Source organism: Sus scrofa, chromosome 13, assembly GCF_000003025.6.
Source record: "Sus scrofa isolate TJ Tabasco breed Duroc chromosome 13, Sscrofa11.1, whole genome shotgun sequence".
Classification (NCBI taxonomy): Eukaryota; Metazoa; Chordata; class Mammalia; order Artiodactyla; family Suidae; genus Sus; species Sus scrofa.
The window spans coordinates 68,511,823-68,536,138 of record NC_010455.5 but is presented as its reverse complement, the minus strand read 5'-3'; the positions used below and the strand labels follow the sequence as shown (position 1 = coordinate 68,536,138).

The 24,316-nt window shown below is 44.5% G+C and overlaps 2 protein-coding genes across 4 annotated transcripts in view; one reads left to right on the top strand and one right to left on the bottom strand.

The window, feature by feature from the left end:
- Nucleotides 963-11,601, top strand: MKRN2OS (MKRN2 opposite strand). The gene is made up of 4 exons (XM_021069346.1): nucleotides 963-1,601; nucleotides 9,232-9,281; nucleotides 10,234-10,396; nucleotides 11,190-11,601. Exons 1-4 carry the CDS (start codon nucleotides 1,303-1,305, stop codon nucleotides 11,455-11,457), a joined length of 780 nt encoding a protein of 259 aa, XP_020925005.1. The 5' UTR covers nucleotides 963-1,302; the 3' UTR covers nucleotides 11,458-11,601.
- TSEN2 (tRNA splicing endonuclease subunit 2) overlaps nucleotides 15,413-24,316 on the bottom strand; it is a 40,019-nt gene continuing 31,115 nt past the window's right edge. For 2 of the 3 annotated variants that reach the window (XM_005669795.3, XM_013981990.2), the window contains 4 exons: nucleotides 19,089-19,125; nucleotides 17,868-17,979; nucleotides 17,011-17,100; nucleotides 15,479-16,466 (listed from right to left, as the gene is read on the bottom strand). In XM_005669795.3, the coding sequence (XP_005669852.1) occupies nucleotides 16,407-16,466; nucleotides 17,011-17,100; nucleotides 17,868-17,979; nucleotides 19,089-19,125 (299 nt within the window). In that variant the 3' untranslated portion in view covers nucleotides 15,479-16,406. Of the gene's footprint in view, nucleotides 16,467-17,010; nucleotides 17,101-17,867; nucleotides 17,980-19,088; nucleotides 19,126-24,316 lie in introns of all 3 variants that reach the window. The other variant, XM_003132372.6, reaches the window with a different exon arrangement.

The window sequence follows — 24,316 nt, the reverse complement described above, 5'->3', positions numbered from 1 at the left end:
GCCAGCAGCTGCAGCTCAGATTCAAGCCCTAACCTGGGAACATCCATATGCCACAGACGCAGGCCTATAAAAAAGCAAAAAAAAAAAAAAAAAAAAATTCATTTACTTTACCTCTTAGATTTTCCCCAGGAGTACAATACTTTGGGTAGAAAAATGTTATATTACATTATGGAGGAACAGGGGGCATTACCTTTTTTCCCATATATTTTTGTGCCGTTACTTAAAATTATTTTAAAGCTGAAGAATAATAAAGTGATATAGTGGCAGTGGCTCAGTGGGTTAAGGATCTGATGTTGTCAATGCTGTGGATTGGGTTTGCTGCTGTGGTGTAGGTTTGATGCCTGGCCCAGGAACTTCCACATGCCACAGGTGCGGCAAAACAAACAAACAAAACCCCAAGCCAACAAACCAAAAAAGTGCATATAGTAAAATGTACAGTTTGGTGAATTTCCTCAAACTGAATACTCATATAATCAGCATCTAGATGCTGAGTCAGCACAAGCAAAGACCCAGAACCCCTCATGCCCTCGTCAAGGCCATACACTATGCAGCGTAACCTCCATCCTTATTCCTAAGTGTGCAGTTAAATTTTTATGAGCAAGATAACTTTTTTTTTTTTTGGTCTTTTTGTCTTTTTAGGGCTGCACCTGCAGCATATGGAGATTCCCAGGCTAGGGGTCGAATTGGAGCTTTAGCTGATGGCCCACGCCACAGCAACAGCAATGTGGGATCTGAGCTGTGTCTGCCACCTACACCACAGCTCATGGCAACACCAGATCCTTAACCCACTGAGCAGGACCAGGATCGAACCCAAATCCTTGTGGATCCTCGTTGGGTTAGTTAACCACTGAGCCATGACGGGAACTCCGTGCAAGATAACTTTTACAACATAAAATATCAAAAGAAAAATTGCCTCAATGTAAGGATCCCATTTATTTGTTCAAAATCCAAACAATATATTCTAGAAAAACAAAAACATATGTAGGTCCCTGACTCCAAGAAACCCACAGACAAATGACTAAATAACAGCTCTGGTAGAAACAAATACAGCACTGGTAGCACAAGGAAACGCTGGGGAAAGCTGAGGAAGTTTTCGAAGAAAAGTAGGGCTTTAGAGGATGAGTGGGAGCTGGCTATTGACGGGTGCAAAATGTTCAAAGGCTAGAAAGCATGTTGTGAGCACAAATGAAACTAGCTCTTTAAGACGCCTGCTTCTGGGGAGGCCTGGTTACAGGTTAACCCTAGCTGGTTTGGCTTTGAAGCCGCCAGTCAGAATGACATCACTGTGATCAGGTTCCCTGGATGGAAGGCATTTGCTGGCTGTGTAACAAGGAAAAGGAAGTCCCAGAGAAGTCTCCCTTGCTTGCCCGGGAGGGGAGAACCATGCAGGGCACAGAGGCTGGGAAGCCTATAGTCAAATTCAACCACTGTCAGAAGTCCATCTACAGCTTCAGTGTGCCACCACGCTGTCCCCTCTGCAGGCATGACGTAGGCTCCAGGAGGCTGGAGGAAGCTCCTATCAGCATCTCCAATCCGTTTACCAACGGGCACCATGAAAAGTGTTCATTCCTCCTCAGACCCACTCAAGGGACCTTTCTTAGGTATGGTGTTTTAAGTGTGGCATTGGATTGTATAAAACTTTTCCTCCTGTGTTGTAGTCACTAAAAGTTCCGTTTTCTTTTCTTCTTTTTGGGCCTGCATCCATAGCATGTGGAAGTTCCTGGATCAAACCCGAGCCACAGCAGTGATTCGAGCTGCTGCAGTGACAATGCCAGATCCTTAACCTGCTGTGCCACAAGGGAACTCCTTAAAGTTTCTTTTTCTAACATGTGCTATATTGTGTGAGACTTGGTGGATAATCTTTTCAGTGTTTTGATGTTAAATCCTAAAATCTAGGCCAGTTTGCTTTATCAGAATAAGAGGGGGTGCACTTTCCTGGAATGAGACGTGTAAGAATATGTGAAGGTTGAACCTCTTAGACAATGTTGAGAGGAATCGATCACCTGGAGAATTTTTTACTCATAGATTTTTGTGCTGAGGCTAACTGGGAAAATGACCCAGCAGATAAATCTCATCAAAAGAATACTTTGAGTTAGTTTCTTTTTTTATTTTTTATTACTCAATGAATTTTATTACATTTATAGTTGTACAACAACCATCACAACCCAATTTTATAGCATTTCCATCCCAAACCCCCAGCACGTCCCCCTACCCCCCGTCTCATTTAGAAACCATAAGATTTTCAAAGTCTATGAGTCTGTATCTGTTCTGCAAAGAAGTTCACTGTGTCCTTTTTTAGATTCCACATGTAAGAGATAGCATATGATGTTGGTGTCTCACTGCCTGATTGACTTCACTTAGCATGATAATTTCTAGGTCTATCCATGTTGCTGCAAATGCTGATATTTCGTTCCTTTTAATTGCTGAGTAATACTCCATTGTGTATATGTACCACTACTTCTTTATCCACTTCTCTGTCAGTGGACACTTAGGTTGTTTCCATGCCTTGACTACTGTATATAGTGCTTCAATGAACACTGAAGTACATGTGTCTTTTCGAGTCATGGTTTTCTCTGGAGAGATGCCCAGGAGTGGGATTGCTGGATCAAATGGTAATTCCATTTTTAGTTTTCTGAGGAATCTCCATACTGTTTTCCACAGTGGTTTTGCCAATTTACAATCCCACCAACAGTGTAATAGGGTTCCCTTTTCTCCAGCATTTATTGTGTATAGACTTTTTGATGATGGCCATTCTGGCCAGTGTAAGGTGGTACATCATAGTGGTTTTGATTTGCATTTCTCTAATAATGAATGATGTTGAACATCTTTTCATGTGTTTTTTGGCCATCTGTATGTCTTCTTTGGAGAACTGTGTGTTTAGATCTTCTGCCCATTTTTTGATGGGGTTGTTTGTTTTTTGGTATGGAGCTGCAGAAGGTGTTTATAAATTTTGGGAGATTATTCCCTTGTCAGTTGCTTCATTTGCAAATATTTTATCCCATTCTTTGGGTTGTCTTTTTGTTTTGTTTAGGGTTTCCTTCAGTGGGCAGAAACTTTTACGTTTAATTAAGTCCCATTTCTTTGTTTTTATTGTCATTACTCTAGGAGGTGGATCTGAGAAGATATTGCTGTGGTTTATGTCAGAGAGTGTTTGGCCTATGTTTCCCTCTAAGAGTTTCATAGTATCTGGTTTTATATTTAGGTCTTTAATACATTTTGAGTTTATTTCTGTGTATGGTGTTAGGAAGTGTTCTAATTTCATTCTTTTACATACGCTGTCCAGTTTTCCCAGCACCACTTATTGAAGGGGCTTTCATTTCTCCATTATGTATATTCTTGCCTCCTTTGTCATAGATTAGTTGACTGTAGGTATGTGGGGTTAATTCTGGGCTTTCTATCCTGTTCCATTGCTCTATATTTCTGTCTTTGTGCCAGTATCATATGGTTTTGGTGATTGTAGCTTTGTAGTATAGTCTGAAGTCAGGGAGCCTCATTCCCCCAACTCCATTTTTCTTTTTCAGGATGTCTTTGGCTATTCTGGGTCTTTTGTGCTTCCAAACAAACTTTAAATATTTTGTTTTAGTGCTGTGAAAAATGCCATTGGTAATTTGATAGGGATTGCACTGTATCTGTAAATTGCCTTGGGTAGTATAATCATTGTGATAATACTGATTCTTCCAATCCAAGAGCATAGTATGTCTTTCCATCTGTTTGTGTCATCTCTAATTTCTTTCATCAGCATCTTATAGTTTTCAGAGTACAGACTTGGTCTCTTTAAGTAGGTTTATTCCTAAGTATTTTATTCTTTTTGATGCAAAGGTAAATGGGATTGTTTCCCTAATTTCTCTTTCTGATCTTTCATTGTTAGTATATAGAAATATAGTTGATTTCTGTGTATTAATTTTTTATCCTGCAACATTGCCAAACTCATTGATGAGCTCTAATAGTTTTTTGGTAGCATCTTTAGGATTTTCTAGGTATAGTACTACATCATCTGCAAATAGTGATAGTTTTACTTTTTCCTTTCCAATTTGGATTCCTTTTATTTCTTCTTCTTCTCTGATTGCTAGGACTTCCAAAACTATGTTGAATACTAGTGGTGAGAGCAGACATCCTTGTCTTGTTCCTGATCTCAGCGGAAATTCTTTCAGCTTTTCACCATTGAGAATGATGTTAGCTGTGGGTTTGTCATATATGGCCTTTATTATGTTGAGGTAGGTTCCCTGTATGCCCACTTTCTGAAGGGTTTTTATCAGAAAGGGATGTTGTATTTTGTCAAAGGCTTTTTCTGCATCTATTGAGAGGATAATATGGTTTTTATTCTTCAGTTTGTTAATGTGGTGTATCACACTGATTTGTGGATACTGAAGAATCCTTCCATCCCAGGGATAGATACCACTTGGTCATGGTGGTATGATACTTTTCATTTATTGTTGGATTTGGTTTGCTAGTATTTTGTTGAGGATTTTTTCATCTATGTTCATCAGTGAAATTGGCCTGTAAATTTTCTTTTTTTGTGGTATCTTTGTCTGGTTTTGGTATCAGGGTGATGGTGGCTTCATAGAATAAGTTTGGGACTGTTCCTTCCTCTGTAACTTTTTGGAATAGTTTCAGAAGGATAGGTGTTATCTCTTTAAATGTTGGATAGAAATCCCCTGTGAAGCCATCTGGTCCTGTACTTTTGTTTGTTGGACGTTTTTAAATCACAGTTTCAATTTTAGTACTTGTGATTGGTCCGTTCACCTTTTCCATTTCATCTTGGTTTAATCTTGGAAGATTGTACCTTTCTAAGAATTTGTCCATTTCTTCTAGGTTGTCCATTTTATTGGCATTTAGTTGTATGTAGTCATCTCATGATCCTTTGTGTTTCTGTGATGTCTGTTGTTACTTCTCCTTTTTCATTCTAATTTTATTGATTTGAGTCCTCTCTCTTTTTTTCTTGATAAGTCTGGTTAAGGGTTTATCAATTTTGTTGTTCTTTTCAAAGAACCAGGTTTTAGTTTCATTGACCTTTTCTATGGTTTTCCTCGTTTCTATTTCATTTATTTCTGTTCTGATCTTTATGATTTCTTTCCTTCTGCTACCTTTAGGTCTTGTCTGTTCTTCTTTCTTTAGCTGCTTTAGATCTAAAGTTAGGTTGTTGGAGTTCCCATAATGGCGCAGCAGAAATGAATCTGAATAAGAGCCGTGAAGTTGCAGGTTCAATCCCTGGCCTCACTCAGTGGGTTAAGGATCCGGCATTGCTGTGAGCTGTGGTGTAGGTCACAGATGAGGCTTGGATCTGGCGTTCCTCTGGCTATGGCATAGGCTGGCAACTGTAGCTCTGATTAGACCTCTAGCCTGGGAACCTCCATATGCCACAGGTGCGGCCCTCAAAAAACAAAACAAAACAAAAAGATAGATAAATAAAGTTAGGTTATTTGAGCTTTTTCTTGTTTCCTGAGGTAGGCTTATATTGCTATAAACTTCCCCTTAGAACTGCTTTTGCTGCATCCCACCGGTTTTGGAGTGTTGTCTCTTTGTTGTCATTTGCTTCTAGGTATTTTTTAATTTCCTCTTTGATTTCTTCAGTGATCCATTGGTTGTTTAGTAGCATGTTGTTTAGTCTCCTCGTGTTTGTGCTTTTTGCAGTTTTTTTCTCGTTGATTTCCATCCGTATAGTGTTGTGATCGAAAAAGATGCTTGATATGATTGCAATTTTCTTAAAGTTACTGAGGCTTTGTGGCACAAAATATGATCAATCTTAGAGAATCTTCTGTGTGCACTTGAGAAGAATGTGTATTCTGCTGCTTTTGGATGGAATGTCCTATAAATAGCTATTAAGTCCATCTGGTCTAATGTTTCATTTAGGGCCTGTGTTTCCTTGTTGATTTTCTGTCTGGATGATCTGTCCATTGCCATAATTGGGGTGTTAAAGTCCCTTGCTATTATTGTGTTATTGTCAATTTCTCCTTTTAAGGTTGTTAGTGGTTGCCTTATATATTGAGGTGATCCTATGTTGGGTGCATATATATTTAAAATTGTTATATCTTCTTCTTGGATTGATCCTTTGATCATTATGTAAAGTCCTACCTTGTCTCTTAAAAGATTCTTCTTTTTTAATGTCTTTCTGCCTTTTTCTAGGGCCGCACCCGTGGCATATGGAGATTCCCAGGCTAGGGGTCTAATCGGAGCCGTAGCCACCAGCCTATGCCAGAGCCACAGCAATGTGGGATCCGAGCCGCATCTGCAACCTATACCACAGCTCATGGCAATGCCGGATCCACTGAGCAGGGCCAGGGATCGAACCCGCCTTGGTTCCTAGTTAGATTCGTTAACCACTGTGCCATGAAGGGAACTCCCAGTTCTGGCACCTTTTTTTTTTTTTTTTTTTTTTTTTTAAGGTCTGCATGTGCAGCATATGGAAGTTCCCAGGCTAGGGGTCAAATTGGAGCTGTAGCTGCTGGCCTACACCATAGCTCACAGCAACACCAGATCCTTAATCTACTGAGGGAGACCTGGGATCGAACCTGCAACCTCATGGTTCCTAGTCGGATTTGTTTCCGCTGAGCCACAATCGGAACTCCAAAATATTCTTTATTTTAAGGTCTATTTTGTCTGATATGAGAATTGCTACTCCAGCTTTCTTTTGATTCCTGCTCGCACGGAATATTTTCTTCCATCTTCTCACTTTCAATTTGTATATGTCCCTAGAAGTGAAGTAGGTCTCTTGAAAACAGCATATATATGGATCTTGTTTTTCTATCCATTCAGCCAGTCTATGTCTTTTGGTTGGGGCATTTAGTCCATTAACATTTAAGGTAATTATTGATACGTATATTCTCATTACCATTTTATTAACTGTTTTGGACTAGTTTTTGTTGCTTTTTTCTTCCCTTCTTCTCTTGTTCTCTCCTCTTCTGGTTTGATGACTATCTTTAGTGTTGTATTTGAGTTGATTTTTTTTATTTGTGTGTGTATCAATTGTAGATTTTTGGTTTGCATTTACCCTGAAGTTCTGATATGGGAGTCTATATATATACAAGATTGTTTAAGTTGTTGGTCTCTTAATTGCAAGTGCATCCCAGTGTCCTGCATTTGTACTCTCCTCTTCTCATAATTTCTGACTTTGGTAGCATATTTATGCATGGATGATTTCCTACCTTTACTGTATATATGAGCCAGTGAGCCTTGTCATTTGTGGTATTTTTGTTTCTAGTTGTGACCGTTTCTTTTCTGCCTGGAGAAGTTCTGTAGCACTATTTTTTCTGCTTCACAGCACTTATCAATCTATTTAAAACCTGTTAAACTAAAACTAAAAAAGTCTTCTCTGGAAGCAAGCAAACTCTGTGAGGACAGGAGCCTCACTTTATTTCCTGTGGTGTCACTAGACCTTCACATAAACTGACAGGCCCACAGCGGACCTCTGTTGCATGACTGGGAAATAACTGAAGGTAAGGCAAGAAGACTGGAGTGGGAGGGAATGGCTATGGTTTAGGCAGGAAACAGAGGGAAGCTGTACCCACAGGGTGTGATCTTGCCCGGCACACATCAGGTTCAGCTCCGTAATCAGTCAGACCCAAGACTTAATGTTTTTTCTAGCTTCTGTTCAACCTCTGAACCTGCAGGGTCTCAAAAACTCACATTGGCTGCAACAAGATGGCCTGAGACAGCCTTCTGAAGAAGGTGGGGTAGCTGTTTGTATCCTTGCCCATTTTATTTATTTTTCTTTCTTTTTCTTTCTAGGGCTGTGCCTGTGGCATATGGAAGTTCCAGGGCCAGGGATCAGATTAGAGCTACAGCTGCCAACCTACTTTGCAGCCACAGCAATGCCAGACCTAAGCCCCCTCTGTGAGCTACACCACAGCTCATGGCAATGCTGGATTCTTAACCCACTGAGGGATCAAACCTGCATCCTCATAGACACTATAATGGGTTCTTAAACTGCTGAGCCATAACAGGAACTCCTCCTTGGCCACTTTAAAGCCCGGGACTACTCGCTTTAATGAGGGTGAAAACATCCAGACCTGTGGTCTGACAGAGGGGCTTTGTCATTTACAAATTACCTCTAATTTACCTGACACCTCTATGTGGTGGCACTCAACAGGCATTTTATTCTTATGACTGGCTTGCTGGGAGGCTTATGATATTTCTGCTTTAGATAAGGAAGCAGATATGAGAGAAAATTTCAGGGTGAGTAAGTGATGGCCTGGGATCATATATGGAGGTTAAATTACCTGGAGATATCCATCTGACATGCAGTCTCAGGTAAAGGATAATTTCTGGGAAGTTCCCATTGTGGCTCAGCAGAAATGAACCCAACTAGTATCCACTAGGATGCAGGTTCAATCCCTGGCCTTGCTCAGGGGGTTAAGGATCCAGCGTTGCCGTGAGCTGTGGTGTGGGTTGTTGAGGGGGTTCGGCTCTGGCATTGCTCCAATTTGACCCCAGGCCCAAGAACTTCCATGTGCCACACATGTGGCCCTAAAAAGCAAAATAAGTAAATAATTTTAGAGAATAAGGGCACTCTAGGAAAAGTGGCTGTGGCCATGGGCTACAGGATGGAACTGGGCTGTGTCAGTGTTAGAGGCAGAAGGGCACTGCTATGCATTCAGAATCCTCTCAGCCATGCTGGCCTGAAGGAGCAGGCTCACCTCACAGGTAAGGAGGAAAGAGTAAGAAGCTGATGCCGGGCGAGTCCCTCTGCCATGGGGCCTGGCATCAGGCTGACCTTATTCTAGCAGGGCTGGCCTACTGGGTGTCCTCATTTGGTGCTGGGGGGTTGGGAAAATCCAGAGTGGGTGTGTGACAGTGTTTTCTACTCTCGGCTCAAGCGGCTCTGAAACAGGGCTTCCACTAACCTGGCAGTTGGTGCCAAGACCTGGCACCATCCAAGACGGGAGGCTCACGGCTCTCCTTTATTTATTATTTATCTTTTTAGGGCTGCACCTGATGCATATGGAAGTTCCCAGCCTAGGGGTCGAAGAGGAGCCATTAGATGCCAGCTTACGCCACAGCCACAGCAATGTGGGATCTGAGCCGCGACTGTGAGCTACACCACAGCTTATGGCAATGCTGGATCCTTAACCCACTGAAAGAGGCCAGGAATTGAACCTGCATCCTCACAGATTCTATGTTGAGTTCTTAACCCGTTGAGCCGCAATGGGAACTCCTTTCCTCCTACTTTGAATACCAACTCTACATGCCAAGTATGTGCAAATGAGAGGACAAAAATGCATGTGTTTCTTTCAGGGAGTATGACGGAAGGTCTGATCTGCATGTGGGAATAACCAACACAAAAGGTAAGTGCATTTTCACAGCTTAAAAAGTTCCCACAATACCTGGTTATCAGACAGTAGTATTTCTGGAGAAAAAATACTGGCAACACTAATAATACTTGTATTTGAAAGCTCTTTAATGTTTTCTCAGCCAAGAGCAACATAAACCTGTGTGGGGTTTTTTTGTTAGTTTTTAAAGAGAGGACAAAGAAACAGATGTCCAGGGAAGTTGAGTTGTCCAAGACCTCAACTTGTGCTAGAAGCAGAACCTCTACTCCCCAACCCTATACTCAGCCCATGGCCTCTGGGTCCTCCCACTCCAGGGTCTCCAGGGGCCAGGCAGTGGTCCCAGGGATAAACTGGGGGGGGGGGGTAGCCCCTGAGCCCGTGGGGGACCTGTGATGGTTTGCATTAAAAAGTAAGAAAAGCAGCACATTTAAACAAATGGTACAGGGTGCAGTCTGCAGGAAAAGGCCTGAGTAACGCCACCTGCAGAAAGGTGTAGACCTGGGCCGGTGAGGGAGACCAGCCAGGTGCAGCTGAGATCAGGCCTCACAGGCGATGTCTCATACAGCCCTTCCTCCTCCCCGTGAGGCAGGAGGACACTGGGAAGAAAAGCCTAGGACTTGGTTTTGAACTTGGTGACTTGGGCACAAGCAGGCACATATGCATCAATCTTTGTCAGCAGGAACCTGCTGCTTATCTAAGGAAAGAGGAGGGACCCTTTGTAAATGGAGAACTTCCACAAAAATACTTGGAGATGACTCTCCTGCCTCTGCTCCCTGGGGCTACCTCAGGTGCTGGGTGCTGGGGCAGGGGAGGCAGAGCTTCCTGGAGGAGAGGCTTGACTGCGTGCTGACAGCGACTGGCAAGTGCGGGCTGGGTGTCTGGGGGGGTGAAGCTACCAGGTGGCTGCTGTCAGGTTTACCGGGTGCCTTTTCCCTTATGCTTTGCCTGCCTTTGGCTCTGGCGGCAGGAGTCGTCTATAATTACACGGTGCACGGTGTCCAGCGAGACAAAGCTGGCTGGGAGCAGAGTGTAAGCATCCCGCTCCTGCAGCCTGGCATGTTTGGACTGATGGACCAGTGGGACAAGTACCTAGAAGACTTCTCCACCGCGGGGGCCTGGCTACCTCACAGGTAGGACGGGGCTGCAAGGACCACCACATCCTGGTCCTCATTTGCCCCAGGTGTGATCCCAGCTCACAGGGGACTCTAAGCTGCCCTGAGTTTCACATTGAGCCTGTCCTGAGATAGTAGTGTCTATAACAGAATTAAGCAGGGGTTGAGTTACTTGGGGTTTTCTGCAGAAGTGAGCCAGCACACACTCATACCATAGAATCATAGCACTGGATGAGCTGAAAGGACCAGAACTTAGTGCTCTAGTTATTTTACTTATTTGTCTAGCTATTTTTACATACTTGGCCTTTAAATAACATGTCCAACAAAACGCACAGTACTATAATTCCCTTAAAACAAAAAACTTTACATGATGTTCAAAATGTAAACCTATTTAAAGCTTCCCCCCTTTTAGTTTCAGCTTAAAATTAATTTCTTAATTCCTTGCTCTCTCATCACTGTAGATGTATACAGCATACCTGTGGACTTAAACTGTCTTGATGCTTCCCTTGAAATAAGTTTAGACACTGTGGTGTAACGTAAAACTCAGACATAGAACTCTACTTCCAGAATCTAGAATTTCAGTGAAATTAAGTTCTGCAAATGGGGGTTTGTAGGCAGCTTAAGTCACCACTCTGGACCATTTGGGAGAGTCCTAGCTGAACTTAGGTTGCAAGTGGAAATAGCCCAAGGTGCCAAGCGTCTCTCAGAACTGCACCTCTGGTGGCTCTGCCGTCAAGGGGGCCGGCGCACATGTGGGCTCAGTAAGCAGCTCAGGCTAAGCCTCGTCTCCTCAATGTCTCTGCCCTGTAAGGTATGAAGAAGACCACCACAACTGCTACAGCTACACCCTCATGTTCATTAATTGTGTCCTGACCACAGAGGGCAAGGAGAGATTGGACAAGAATGAGTTCACGGAGAAGTTCGTGGTCCCAAGGACAAGGAAGGCTTCCAAGTACATCACACTCTACCGGGCGATAGAAGAACGAGGCTTCTATGTCACTGATGCCCCTGATCCTGGAGAAGCCCACCTTCTGGGAGCGGCTTATGCTGAGTGCAGAGATGGCACCAGGACGTTCTAGGCTTATTGTCTTTAACAGCTACTGGGTCTCTAATGTGTGAAGTGTGGCTAATAAAAAAGTGTTGGAGCTTCCCTTTATGCATATTTCAACTTACTGCAGCAGAAGAATTTATGAAATAAAAATTGTCCTGGGTTTTCAAAAGTGTATGCATTACAACTCAATTCTTTTCATAGTGGTTCGGGGTCTTTGTTACAGCATAAAGTGGCAAGAACTTTCATTCAAAGAGCAATGAAAACACTTCCTATAAATTAATTAGCGCTGAAAAAATTCATCTTTCAATGTTAATCCTGAAAGTGGGGATTCACAGGGAGGTGCATGAGATCCTTACAGTTTGTGAAGAAATGAGTGCCTTTACCTCCTCGCTTTTATATAAAAAGCACATGGGAAACTTTTGACAAACAGTAATAGCAGAAAAACAAAAAAGTGTCTCAGAATCTGAGCTGGGAACTGAATCAGCCTTTCTGCACCCACGCGCTCAGGCGGGAATGGCGATTCCTCAAAGAGCAGAATCACGGCCTGCTTCCTCCTCATCTCCTGGTCTCATGTGGAGCCAGGGCGTTGGGGCTACCATGGCTACACACCCCCTCTGCTCACGTCAAGTGCAGAATTCGGAAAAGACACAATGCCAGTCTGCCTTCTCTAACACCTTCAGGAGGAGGAAGGGGAGGTCTGAAGACTGTTAACAAGCACATGAGAAAGTTTTTTTTTACACCCACATAATCATCAGATGTTAAACAGCTGATGAGCAAAACATTTCAGAATCCCTCTTTGGAAACTGCTCCCAGAACTCTGTTTTTGAGCAAATGTGATGTACTATATCCACCTAATGTTATTCCCCAGCGTGGTCACCAAGTGATGTCTGATTTCCAAAAACCAAAACCATCTTTTCAAGGTACGACTAACCACTTAGAAATAAAGATATTCGGAAAACTTCCTACAGATCCTTCAAACTTGTTTCCAAAGAGGTGGTCAATGCTGTGGCACTGACAGCTTCAGTAGGGAAAAAATGCAAAAAATTACAAAAAAACATTTTTAAGTGTTGGGACTCTTCTTTAAGAAACAAAACTTGTCACTTAGAAAATGAGACCACTTTAAACATGGTGGTGTCTGCTATCCTATGGTGTCAAGGAATCAAAAGACCTCAGTGGGTCAAGATGAAAGGAGCCTGGAGTTTGGGGAACATCCCAATTTGCCCCATTCTCTTTATACTGTTGTAGGACTCTGCTTTTCTGCCCTGGTTCTTTGCTGGATTTTATTAGTAACATAAGAGCTGCCTTTAACAAGTATTCATAAAAGACTCCACACCAGAGTAAATGCTTCTTACTCTTCCCTTTTCATCCCTAAGACCATCCTGTGAGGTAGGTACTGACATCACATCCATTTTACAGATGAGAAGAGAAAATGACTTGCCCCAAAGCATACAGTGGCAAAACTAGGTAGGGTTCAAACCAGCTTTGGTGGCAAAGCCTATGCACCTAACCCCAGTACCCTGCAAGCAACCAGTTGTACGCAGGTTGTGTGGCAACTTGCCATCGTTAGAGAAGGTGAAGGAGAAGATAAGAATTCTGCTTTCATTAGTGTCCGCATGTGGACAGGAGGTAAGAAACATGTCATAAAGCAATTCAAACAAGACTTGCTAACACTAGAAACACCAATTCCATGCTACTTTCTCTTAGGTCGTGTGCCCTTGATTTTCTGACAAAGCTCTTATGATCCCCATTCCCTTATTTTCAGGACTGCTCTGTGCCTGGAGGTGACTTGGGCAGCAGTTGGCCTCAGAGTCTTCTTTCACTTCAGTGGGCTACAAATTCCCTAACTCAGGGCATCACAGTACCAGCCTACAGGTGTCACCCCAGTAAAGGAAGTTAAGCACTGGGATATGGGAAGCAAACAGAGAGCAACAGGGCTCAGTTCTGTAGACGTGTGAACGGTTAGGTCTCCTTCATGGCACCTGCTAAATGCTAAATTAAGAATGAGGAGGTTCAGCCTTGGCACAAGCGATGCACCCAGACGAAGCCTCCAAGACCCCGTCACCCCCGTTACCCCCAATGTCAGGCACACAGCACAGCCCTGGGCACATCTGTCTCCAATAATGCCTGGCTGGGCTTCTGTCACAAAAAGGTCAAAGTTGGCCTCAGGGTTACTGATTAGAAAGACAAAAATAACCCACACCAGCTATTTTTCCATAGCTTCCAGAGCATGCAGGGATTGCTCATAAAACCAGAAAAAAACCAACAAATGTTATTAAAAAACCCTACAACCCACAATGGCTGCATCCAACGCCCTTCATGCAGGAAGTGCTCACCATAGGCCCCCTCTCCTGTCTCCAGAGCTGTCTTCACCACTTGTCCTCAAACTAGTTTTCTGTCACCTCTGCCTCCTTCACTGTGTGACCTACTAGGGCATTAAATAGGCTTTTCACTTCCCAGAAAAAAGAATTATGGCAATGCTCACATTTTGGGTTCATCTCAAAAGGAAAAAAGTGCACCTGTCCTGTGCCAGACCCTTCCACACACCATCTCACTGAGTACAAGAGAGGAACTCAGGTGGTCATAATTATCCCCACTTCACAGTTGAGGAAACGGAGGTCAGAGGGACTAGGCAATGTTCCCAAGGCCACCACTGTTCTCCTAGTGCAGATCTGGACTTCGGACCCATGTTTCCTGCATCTCTAATATAGCCTTTATTCCAAGGAGTCCCCACACTGTCAAGGCGTACGAGCTGGTGACACTGTACCTGTAGTGCTGAGAGGATGATAGTACTTGGAGAAAGGATTCATGGCACAGTGTTTACCATAAGGGCACTCAATGCACTGATGAGGCTTGGCAAGTTGTGTCTTTCCAAACGATGAAGGGAACGGGAAAGAAAGAGCTCTTGGAGTTTTTTGCTGACTTTCAAGGTTTTGAGAAAGTGATTCAAAGCCAAGTCTTTTACTTTGTAAGAAGCCCAGAGTGAGCAAGGTGGACGGTAAAAATGCTGACTGAATGTTCACATCACTAACAAAGAGCAAAGGGCTACCAGAGGCTCTTTCAAAGTAAAGGGCGTCACAGGTAGAGCAGAAGGAGGAGCTACATCACATCTTATTACCATTATTTTTGCCTTTTTGTCTTTTTAGGACTGCACCTGCGGCATATGGAGGTTCCCAGGCTAGGGGTTGAGTAAGAGCTGTAGCTGCTTGCCTACGCCACAGCCACAGCAATGCAGATCTGAGCCTCGTCTGTGACCTACACCACAGCTCATGGCAATGCTGGATCCTTAACCCTGAGTGAGGCCAGGGATCGAACCCACGTCCTCATGGATGCTAGTTGGGTTTGTTAACTGTTAAGCCACGACAGGAACTCCTGGACACCACATCTTGAAATGCAGGTGGTGTGGGTAAAACAATCTGGTTTCAGGATTGTGAGAGCAAAAGCATGCATTAAACACATGGCCACAGGAAGTTCCCATTGTGGCTCAGAGGTAATGAGCCTGACTAGTATCCATGGGGATGTGGGTTTGGTCCCTTGCTCAGTGGGTTAAGGATCAGGCATTGCTGTAAGCTGTGGTGTAGGTTACAGATGCAACTTGGATCTCAAGTTGCTGTGGCTGTGGTGTAGGCCGGCAGCTGCAGCTCTGATTCGACTGCTAGCCTGTTAACCTCCATGTGCCGCAGATGCGGCCCTAAAAAGCAAAAAACACAAAAACGAAAACCCCCAAAAAACCACGGCCTAGCAGAATCTTCTGTTGTCCAGGGTCCAAGACCATGGGCAAGGGAATGCAAACAGGAGCCCATTTTGGTTTTTCATCTCACAGCTTCCAAAGAGTGTTCTTAGCTGTCTGCTTCTGGAATGTTTAGTGCCAAGAAGCCTGCCTGCTAGTGACGTGAATCTGGGCACTGGATGGACTCAGATAGCACCCCAACGTCAGTTACACCCCTTCCTCTCACCCCTCTGGCCACTCTTCATTATCATCTAAGCAGTTTTAAAAAGGGCTTTGTTTATTGTGTTTTACCAAAGGTTAATTGCATTCACTATCTCTGTACATTATTTTAGCAAACATTTTTATTTTACAAGTTCAATGAAGCTAGATACAATCTTATCTAATACTGTACAATACTGTGTACTCTATACAACATGCCCACCAAAGAGTTCACTGAGAATTAAATAATTAAGACAATTCTTGTTCTTAAATGCTCCCTAGGATACAGAAATGCTCGGTAGGTAGTAAACAGAATTTCCTGCGACTGAGTAACTGACTGAAGTTCCTGGACAAGATGAGACACGTTATTGTTTTCTTCATTTAAGATAATGGAGCAGCAGGTCCTGCAATGTCCAGATCCACACCCGGCCTCTTCCAGGACAGGCTGGACGTGGGTAATGAGACAGGCATGTGCCCCAAAGTGCTCTGGAACTGCAGAGTGCTGGCCGGAGGTAAATCGTCACTGTTTTCAGGTGAAATCAGAGAGTAACAGAAGTTCCTTGCTGCTGAAGAGTTCTTTTGGGCTTGTCTAGTCCTGCCTCCTTGCAGGACGACGATGCCCAGAGGGGAGGGGTTGGGGTCAGCCAGCGCTGATCTGGGGACAGAATCTGCAGGCCTGGCCCCCGACTCTCTTCCCCATGCAAGTGTAACTTGCATTTATTTCTTTGCAGGACCATGTGAATAGCATAGATTCTTTTTTGTTGTTGTTTGCTGTGTTGTGCAGTGGCTTGATGTGGGATCTCAGACCAGGGACTGAACCAGGCTGCAGAGGTGAAAGTACTGAATCCTAACCACAAGACCACCAGGGAACTCCCCAATTTTAACTTTTAAAACACTAACACTTTCCTGTGGTGGAAGTGCCATGCCCTTGAAGACTTTTAAACTAGCGGGTGATTACAAAAGAAGGAGTCTTTACCTCACCCTGAACTTGGTTTATCATAGGAGACTCAGTAGGTATTTGCTCGTGAAATCAGACACCTGAGGCTGAGTTGTTAAAGTTCGTCTTGGTCGCCCCTCTCTCGTGAAGAAACCCAACGGCTTAGAATCACCTCCTGTAACCAATCAAAATAAAAAGGCAGCTGAACTTCAAAACTAGCAACGAAGGAATGTGCAGGCATAAGGCTTCCCCTTAACACTCACAAAATACTGTCTGTCTGCACAAGGATGACACCTGCTCCCGTTCCTGTCACCAAACATCTGGAGAAATGTGGACCAGCAAACCTTATGTGGGAACACTGGCCACAGTTACCCCCTAAAGATGTGAAAAGCCACTCCTGCTGCAGCTGTAGTTTTCTGGTAGCGCATTTCAGGAAGAGAACGCCAGTGCCAAGCCAGTGTTTAACTCAGAACTAGGTCCAAGCTGGCTGGGAGAGTGGTTTCAGCAGAGTGGTGGGTGGGGACAAAAACCAGAGGACACTGCAGGACAAGGAGTGGCAGGAATTAGGGGGAGGGAGGCCGGGCGCATCGGGAAAGGGCCTGAGAGGGCTCTCGCCACGGCCAGACGGTTTCCTGTCTTGTCTCGGGACCACGTGTTTCAGAGGACACGTGATGGAAAGAGCTTTGGGATGACATGAATTTGTCTCTGAGTTCACCTACCTGAACTTTAATTTGTTTCATGCATTCTGGCGACTCCATTTCTCTGTCAGTCATGGTGGAGGGTTTAATCACATAGCACAGCATAAGTTCCTATTGAGACATGAAAAACAACCTCTGTATCCCAAAAAACAGAAATAAAAATGGGGTGAGTGTGCAGGAAATGGAGGCCATCTTCATCCCTCCGAGCCATGTGCTCTGGGAAACTCAGAGCATGCCTGTTTCCTCCTGGGAACATAACTGGGCCCACATTGCAGACTAAAGACCTGTCATTTAGTCATCATTGACATGGCAAGAGAATGCAAGTAGAGCACATAGACAGATTATTAACACAGCATTACAAATAGTAAATACAAGCAACAACTCCTATAATATGGGCATAAAAATCCCAGGGACATTTCTCTAGAACAAAACTACTTTTATAGGCTAAAGCCTAAGCAACTTAACCTGTCAGCAGGGAGCTGGCATCTGGTGCCCACTGGCCCTTCCTATTTCACTGGCCATCACACAGGGGGACAGAGAATTTGAGGAATTAATGAGCAACAACAAACACAGACTTTCATTCTTCACAGTCCTGGAATAAGGTGAAATTTCTTTCCTATTTTGATGGCAGTGGAACACAGAACACAAGCCAGAAGGTCACAAGGCTCTGGGTATGAACCCCAGCTCCACACATGAGCTGTGTGATCTTGGGTTGGTCACTCAGCATCTATGCCTCTGACTCCTCACCAAGCGGTGAGGAAGACCTACTTCCGGGGCCTCCCTGGCAGCTGGATGACTTTTCAGCTTCCAGCACACTTGGGACACAAAAATCCAACCCATTAAGCAACATGTGAACACCTAGGCTGATGCTGCGCTACCTTGGAGACGCTGACTGAAACTCTGCTCAAGGCAGCCAGGGACCTCCAGCTGAAAGGTCTTCGAAGAGTGCCCTCAAAACAGTCGTCAACCAACTCGATGATGACAGAGTAACTGGAAAACAAGTAGAGGGCATTTTAAAAATAAAAAGCATGGGAGTTCCCGTTGTGGTGCAGAGGAAACAAATCCTTCTAGGAACCATGAGGTTGCGGGTTCAATTCCTGGCCTCGCTCAGTGGGTTAAGGATCCGGCACTGCCGTGAGCTGTGGTATAGGTCGCAGACGCGGCTTGGACCTGGCGTTGCTGTGTCTCTGGTGTAGCTTGGCAGCTACAGCTCCGATTAGACCCTGAGCCTGGGATCCTCCATGTGCCGTGGGTGTGGCACTAAAAAGACAATAAATAAATAAATAAATAAATAAATAAAATAAATAAAAATAAAAAGCATGAAGTCAAACCATTTAAAAAGAAAGAACATTGTCTGTCCTACCAAGAATGAAAATACAGAAAATAAAACATACATCATCTGATCCTAAATTCCTAAACTATTACTGAGAAAAATATTAATCTAAAACTCACACTTGACATTACAAACTGTCAGCCTGATTGCAACACTTACAGGAAAGGAACAGAAATATTTCCCTCAACATGAAAGCTGTGAATTCACACAACTGTTTAGATACTAGTGCTCACTGATATTAAGATAAACAATTACTATATAGTAATAACTAAACAGATTAACTCAATGTTTAATACTGAAACATACATCATCATAATCTATTTATTATCTTGTAGATAGCAAAACAATATTAACATCTAAGGCACAGACAGAGTATCTATTCCTACCAGGCCAGGAGGAACCTGACTCTAATTGTGTGCTTCTGAGAATTAAATTGGAGCTCAGAAATTTCCTCCTGTCCCTTTAAGCCATTAACTTATTTAAAAACCACTCCAGGAGTACCCATCATGGTTCAGCAGTAACAAATCCAATTAGTATCCATGAGGACTCAGGTTTGATCCCTGGCCTTGCTCAGTGGGTTAATGATCTGGCGTTGCCCTGAGTTGTGGTGTGGGTCGCAGACAGGGCTTGGATCTGGTGTTGCTGTGGCTGTGGCATAGGCCAGCAGCTACAGCTCTGATTAGATCCCTGGCCTGGGAACTTCCATATGTCATGGGTGTGGCCCTAAAAAGCCCCCCACCCCACCACCAAAAAAAAAATTCCAAACCTTGCATGGTAAAATGGAGGGCCTTTTCGGTACAACACTGCAAAGAAAAAAAAAAAAAACGCATAATCATTTGAAATCAAATTCTTCTTTTATTATTTATAAAGTGTTTTCTTCTCCAAAGGGACACAAACATCCAGTGCTCAGGATGTGGGTAATTTATAATATGCCTGGTGGTGTTTTTATAACCCAGACTGCCCCCTGCCACAGAACAAAAAGCAATTAACAGAGCAAATCTGTTGCGGAGACCCTAATACCCTCGTTCCACCCTCACTCCACAAATGAATCCCAAAATACAAGTGTTTTAATCCTCTCTTGTCTACACTCTCCAGAGTGAGAGCCTGAAATCGTGTCAAGTATGTGAAGCTGGTATAACATGGGCCAACACTGATTCATTTCAAATCTTTCAAATTGATGTGATTCAGTGTCTCAGCTCCTCCAGCTGGTACTGAAGGGTATTGGTGCTAGAGATGAGTGACACATGCCTACTTTAAAAAAATTCAATGTCAAATGGGGGGAAATATCACATAAGCACATAAGCCACTCAAAGATCCGTCTGCCTGTCTCATTCAGCCTGTGGAGGAAGAGCAGCTGCCTGGTGAGGAGCCTGGCTGGGGTCTTCTGTGGGTGTGGATGTGCAGGGGACCCTATGGAGGGGAGGGGCACAGAGCCTGCAGCAGGAATTGGGGACCTACCACCAAACTGGTCTCCCCTCTTTCTGGGCATGTGGAAGATGCCATCCCCGCCTCCCAGGCAGCCAGCATGCTGCGGGCACCTCCAAGCTGGCCTTAAACCTTGCCTGGCACCAAGCCCTTGCCTGTCCCTTTCTGGAGCTGTGTGAAGACTGTGGGGCCATGGGAAGAAGCCAGGCTCCTGCAGCCCCTCTGGGAATTGGTCCACCCACCATTCAGACACAGGCTTTGGATTCGACATGAACACAAGTTAACTTCTAGTGTTAAGCTCTTGAAATTTGGGGTTTATATCTAACTACAGCTACAGGAATGATCTTAACTAATATACAATTATACCTGTAAACTCTTGACTGTCCCCTGTGCAAAAACCAAGACTGAAAAGCTTGGTTTCCTTTGAGGAGCTGGTAGTTCATCACACTTCCCTTTGGTTCAGGCACTGTGAGGTCAGTAACCAGGTAGGATGTCATGGATGATAGAGTAACCCTTCACTGATGTTTTCCATGTCACATTTTCTTTTTTTGGGGTTGTGCCCGTGGCCATGTGAAAATTCTTGGGCCAGGGATTGAACCCACACCACAGACAATGACAGCAGCTCCTTAACCTGCTGGGCCATTAGGGAGCTCTGCATTTCGTTTTTATTAATGGATTTCTAATTGCACTTAAAGTATTTGACAAGTCAGCTCAAATTCACTGTGTAAGGGCACACATTAAACACATGAGTAACAGCTTTTGGGGCTGTGGTGCAGAGGAATGAGACCACATACCAGGATGAAACTGAGTTCAAAGGCCCTGCTTCGGTCTCGTCTCTGTCACTCCTAGTTGTGGCTCAGTCTCCAAAATTATAAAATGCATGAGGGGAAATTAATATCTTTTCTATCCCTCACAAGCCATGATCTATGATCAGTTACACATCCATCAGCTAATATGCACCTGGGACATGCACAGCCTGAAATCAGCTCCAACCCCCAATTTGGACCCTCAGACAACTGACCACGAATGGAAAGGTGGCTCAGGGGCTAAAAGCATGAACAAGGATATCTGTCAGACCCTAGTTCAAGGCTCAGCAGTGCCAAGACCACATGATGACGCCCTGGCTTTCGATCGCCTTATGGAAAACAGGAGTAATAATGCAGATAGAGGTGCTCAAAAAGTTACGGATAATAGTGATTACAATGATGGCACCGTATTCGGAGAGAAAAATGAAATAGTTTTACAAAAATGCCTCCCCAAGTAGAAAGACAAAAGCTTCAGAAGTCTAAGAAGTAGTGGGTGCTTGGAGTTTCTTGGTCGCTCAGTGGGATAAGGATCTGGCGTTGTCACTGTTGTGGTATGGGTTTGATCCCTGGCCCAGGAACTTCAGCATGCACTGGGCAAGGCCAAAGGAAAACAAAAACAAAAAACCCAATAAAGAATAGCAACAAGTATAAAGTCTGAAAGAAGAGGGTGAAGGGGAAAGGTGCTTTCTTACAAAACGCCAGACGTGACGTGCTGAAGGAATGACAGAGCCAGAAAATGGTGATCAGCGCAGTAGTAAGTTTAGGCAACTGCTCTAATTACTGGGGCACCAGATGCTCAGCCTCACTCTACATACAAGTTGTGAACTACAAAGGGTAAACCAAAATTTTATGACAGACATCTGACAACAACTGCCTCAGCCCAAGGGTCAAACAGCATCACCAGCAGCAGGACAATGGGACACGTACCCCTGGCTATGGCCCCATAAGCACACATTGCTGTAGGTGCTGAACAATGGTGAGCCTCCGTCTGATCATGAGGAAGCAGTTGGACACAACCCCCAAACTGGGACACCCCACAGGATTCTTCGAGGTCAATGTCACAGAAACACACAAAGGAGAGGGACTCTTTCATTAAAAGATCAGACTGAAGTGGTGAAATGGTGGCCGCCCAAACACATCCACGTCCCAACCTGGAACCTGTGATTGTGACCTTACTTGGGGAAAGGATCTCTGCAGGGCGTGGATGATGCAGCCACAGCCAAGGAACACCTGGCACCGGGGAGCTGGAAGAGGGAGGATGGGGTAGGGGTATGGGTGGGAAGGGTGTGTCAGGATCTGCCCAATCCTTGCTTCTGACCTCTGGCCTCTAGACCCCAGTTTGTAATAAGCACTCCTGGCCTCCCTAGGAAACTATAAGAGTGATAAATGCACTAAATGTGATCAATGAACCTGAATGGAGCCGGACAAAAATAAATCAAAACCAAAACAACCATACAAGACATTGTGGGGACAAGTGGGGACATTGAAATATGGACTAGATATTTAGATGATATGAATGAATTCTCCTAACTTCTCACAGGTGTCATATGGTGCTATAATTACAAGGAGAATATTCTCAGGAGCTGCATGCAAAAATACTTATCAAATCATTTAAAAATTAAAAAAGAAAAAAGAAAAATAAGCCAAGAGGATGGCTTTGGAAAGAACCAAAGATGGGGGTGGGACAGAGGTGCCCCTCCCTGCTCTGTGAGGAGCAGGGCTGATGCCACCTCCTTCCCTGGAGGAAGGGGAGGGGCAGGTGGGCAGTGGGGTTCAGGGGCGGGGAGCCAGTCACCAGCTCTGGGCTGGATGTCGTGACCTGTGGCCAATGATGGTCTGAAAGCCCTGGACGCTATGACTCTGCTGGCTTCTGGCACCTCCCCTCCTTCTACCTGTTTTGCAACTTGTAATTTGCAGGGAGCTGTGCAATCATGCGATCAGACTTAGCATAAATCCAAAAGTGGAATGGGTGGAAAGAAAGCTCAGGAGTAACTAGAACTTTGGGTTAAATCAAGTTAAATCAGCCAGTAACTGCATATATAAGGCAAAAACATAAACCCAGAGTTGGTGTTTAGCTTTCTGGCTGGCAACATCAGTGAGGTGTGTTGGGAAGTATCCAGAGCTGGGACTCAAAGAGCCCCAGTCATCACAGTTACTAGCTGTGGGGTCCATAGCAGCTTTCCTGACCCTTCTAAACCTCAGCTACAGAAGTAGGTGAGTGCCACCAGCCTCAAGGGCGGGGGCGGGGGTGGGGAGCTGTAAGGAAAGGCTCCCAAGGGGTTTCTGGCCTGGTTTTCATCAGTGGGCACTCAAGGTCAACTGGCCAACTGACCCAGTGGCTGCACCTGTTCCAAGTACTGCTCCTGGTATGAAATTTGATTGACAAGACTTAGTCAAGGGAAGAGGTTCCCTGATAAGATGTGGAATTCATCATGGCCCTTTTGTCAGGAGTCATTACCTCTGTGAGCAGAAACTTCCTTCACTGGCCTTCAAAACTAAAATAATAATTTTAGCTGTGCCTAGAAGAGAGGTCAAGTTTAGGAAGCCACTGGTCTTGTCCCAGGCTAGCACTGCTCCTGAACTCCGCTAAAGCTGGGATGTGAAGACAGTCCCCAGGGTGCTGTTGGGCCAGAAACCTGAGCTCATGTTAATTACACAGGGGCTCCAAGTGCATGGCGCGCCCCTCCTGGGGGGACAAAGGCCTTAGGGAGGTGGGAGACAGCCACTGATGTATTTATTTCCTTTTAAAAAAAGGTCTATCCAGGAGTTCCCATTGTGGTTCAGTGCGAATCTGACTAGCATCCATGAGGACACAGGTTCAATCCCTGGCCTCGCTTAGTGGGTTAAGGATCCGGCATTGCCATGAGCTGTGGTGTAGGTCACAGCCGTGGCTTGGATCTGGTGTGGCTGTGGTGTAGGCCAGTGGCTACAGCTCTGACTTAATCCCTAGCCTGGGAACTTCCATATGCCTAGGGTGCAGCCCTAAAAAAACAAAACGAACAAAGTCTATCCATCTGTTTGTCCTTTCATCCATCCTTATAAGGTAGTTTATTTATTTATTTAGTCTTTTTTTTTTTAGGGCTGCATCTATGGCATATGGAGGTTCCCAGGCTAGGGGTCTAATCTGAGCTATAGCTGCTGGCCTATTCCACAGCCACAGCCACACCCACACCAGATCTGAGCTGCATCTGTGACCTACACCACAGCTCATGGCAACATTGGATCCTTAACCCACTGAGTGAGGCCAGGGATGGAACCTGCAACCTCAGGGTTCCTAGTTGGATTTGTTTCTGCTGCGCCATGACGGGAACTCCTGTTTTTATATTTATTTATTGGCTGTGCCTGCAGAAGTTTCTGGGCCAGGGATTGAACCCGCACCATAGCAGTGACAATGCTGGATCCTTAACACATGGAGCTACCAGGGAAGTCCAAGGCAGTATATTTTTAAATTAGGATAGTTCTCTCTACCCACCATCCACAAAAGTGGCTTGTGTACTAAAAATACATGCTTACAGGAACTCACCAAAGGTCTCCTCCCTTGTAACATTTTTTTATAAAAATGTTATCCATGTTACATGATGAGTGAATGGAAGCTCAGAGAGATGAAGTAACCTCTCTGAAGTCACACAGTCAGGAAAAGGTAGAGCCGGCTGTGAGCCCAAAGAGTTCTTTCTGTCCCCTCCCCCACCTCTTAGTGCATCACTGCAGCCTTGTGGACTGGAAAATCCTGCTCAAATTTCACCCACATAATGAGCACACTGGC